The sequence below is a fragment of the Nematolebias whitei genome, chromosome 21 (assembly GCF_014905685.2).
Source record: "Nematolebias whitei isolate Nwh7 chromosome 21, NemWhi1, whole genome shotgun sequence".
Taxonomy (NCBI): domain Eukaryota; kingdom Metazoa; phylum Chordata; class Actinopteri; order Cyprinodontiformes; family Rivulidae; genus Nematolebias; species Nematolebias whitei.
The window spans coordinates 35,008,767-35,011,333 of NC_056518.1; the positions used below are offsets into that span (position 1 = coordinate 35,008,767).

At 46.5% G+C, this 2,567-nt stretch overlaps 1 protein-coding gene across 1 annotated transcript in view; it reads left to right on the forward strand.

Moving 5' to 3' along the window:
* sptb (spectrin, beta, erythrocytic) overlaps positions 1 to 2,567 on the forward strand; it is a gene marked incomplete in the record, with an annotated part of 116,707 nt that overhangs the window by 32,904 nt on the left and 81,236 nt on the right. Inside the window, 5 exon segments of the mRNA XM_037694728.1 lie at positions 1,373 to 1,470; positions 1,760 to 1,840; positions 1,917 to 2,032; positions 2,117 to 2,229; positions 2,302 to 2,489. Of these exon segments, the coding sequence (XP_037550656.1) occupies positions 1,373 to 1,470; positions 1,760 to 1,840; positions 1,917 to 2,032; positions 2,117 to 2,229; positions 2,302 to 2,489 (596 nt within the window).

Consider the following 2,567-nt stretch of genomic DNA (forward strand, 5'->3'; position numbering starts at 1 on the left):
CTGGACATGTCCAAACCACTGTCCCTCCTCTGGACATGTCCAAACCATCTCAGTGTGTCCTCTCTAACTTTATCTCCCAGTTGTTCAACCTGTGCTGTACCTCTGATCATCTCATTCCTGATCTTCTCCATCCTTGTCTCTCCTAAGGAGAACCTCAACATCTTCATTTCTGACACTTCCAGTTCTGTCTCCTGTCTATTTGGATCTGGAAAGTACCAGCAGGACTCAAGGCTGACAAACGGACTGTACTTATATATCATCTTTCTATCTTATGAAGACACTCAAAGCTCTTTACAACAATCTGTGTCTCATGCACCCGTTCATACAGCTCTATACTAGATCTCTACAAAGCTAACTGAACAAATCATTCCAAAGAGACTAATCAGTGCTTTAGATCACATTCATACACTGATGGGACACACATCTGAGGCTATGAGGGGTGTAGTGTCTTGCCCAGGGACACTCCGGCATGTGACTGCTGGTGGAGTTGAACCCTCAACTCTTGTGTTGGCGGACGACTGCTTTAACCACGGAGCACCCACGAACAAACGGTCTGCCTGAAGAAAATCAACAATTGTGGCTTATCTGAATCTGACCCGTTTGGCCTCGGATGCGGGCCGATTATCAATTTCTCCTGGGACATGGGTGAACCAAGGAAAAAGCTTCGTCTATCGCACCCCCCACCCCCAGAACGTCTGTGCAGGCTTACCAGTGTCAGAACTGCCGGCTGAACATCATCATCATCAGGACTATGACCTATCTGGAAGTGCTTCATGGACGGATCTCACCATCTTGACATCAGATGCATGTGTAATCATGTAAATAAATAAATGTGCTGCTGGTCGAGATTTTTGATGTCTTAAATCGTGTCCTGATAGGACAAGATGTGCAGAGATACCACTATCCATGCTCCTGGCCTTTTACCTTTTTCTATCCAGAAAGTATTCTGATAAAGGGTAAGAGGCCGCGCTCTGGTAGCAGCAGCAACGTGCACGCCGCCCATCTTTCAGACGACTGTACGAACATATCTCAGTGTATCCCGGTACAGTGATTCATGAGTGTGGCCATCCGTCTTCATAGTTAGAGTTTTTGTTTGTTGGCAGTCGGGATGACGCACTCAGGTGTGTGGTTGTCATGGTGACCAGAACGAGCCACTGGCAGCAGCTTCAACATTTATACATCAGATTGTAGACATAGCATTTCTTAGCCTAGATTGTTACAAAGTTATGGTGGAGTGTTGGGCAGCAGCATCAGCACCAGTCACAGTTTCTTCAGAAATGGTCCAACTACTGGTCAGTCTTTTGTTGTACAAATCAGCCATTAGTTAAGTTTCATTATTTATCACTCGGCTGTGCTTGTTGTTGTTCATCAGATCCAGGACATCATCGTGGAAACGGGCCAAGCAGACCAGAAGGAGACACACTCAGCTAAAGATGCTCTTCTTCTGTGGTGTCAGATGAAAACTGCTGGGTAAGTGCTTTGTGTGATCTTCAGTATCATCAAGCTGCTGTAAATATCCAGTGGGAGTTGGTGTGTGTGTGCGTACAGCCAGGTGTACATCTGTTTGCTACAATTAATGACTTTAGTCTGACCTCCTTCAGACATGTTTCGGTCGATATCATCACTTTCTAATTGTTCCAGATCCACAGAGCAAGCTGCATGTTAGTGAAACAGTAAGGCTGAAGTTACGAGGAGAGCAGACAGAAGCTCTAATCATGTGTGTTCGTTTAGTAACGTCTTGTCCTTTAATGTCTCACAGGTACCCGAATGTCAACATCACAAACTTCACTACCAGCTGGAAGGATGGAATGGCCTTCAACGCTCTCATACACAAACACCGGTAAGACAAGACCAAAACCAGCTCGGAAATATGAACACGCAGGAGTCCTACCTCCTCTTCTCTTCTTCTTTCCCAGGCCAGATCTGGTGGACTATAACAAACTGAAAAGGTCCAATCCGACCCACAACCTCCAGAGCGCCTTCAGTGTGGCGGAGCAGAAGCTCGGCGTCACCAAACTGTTGGACCCAGAAGGCAAGTGACCAAATAAGAGTCGAATGTGTAGAGAAGGACCTCCAGCATGTCTGGGTGCTGCCACTGACTCGTTTGGTTTTCTAGATGTTTTCACAGAGAATCCAGATGAGAAATCCATTATCACATACGTCGTGGCGTTTTATCACTACTTCTCAAAGATGAAGCAGCTCGCAGTCGAGGGAAAACGAGTTGGAAAGGTGAGCTGGAAGCCCGTCGTGCGCTCCATGGTTTGTTGAGCCGACTCCCCTTGTTTATCCATTCTCCTGCAGGTTCTGGATCAAGCTATCGAGACAGAGAAGCTGATTGATAAGTACGAGACGCTGGCGTCAGACTTGCTGACATGGATCGAGCAGACCATCATTGTGCTGAACAACAGGAAGCTTGCCAATTCTCTGAGTGGAGTCCAGCAGCAGCTTCAGGCCTTCAACACCTACCGCACTGTCGAGAAGCCGCCCAAGTGAGCACTTCTTCCTCTCTTTACTCTCTAGGGTGGATTTTTACATCAAATTATTCTGTAAATTTACTTATTTACTCT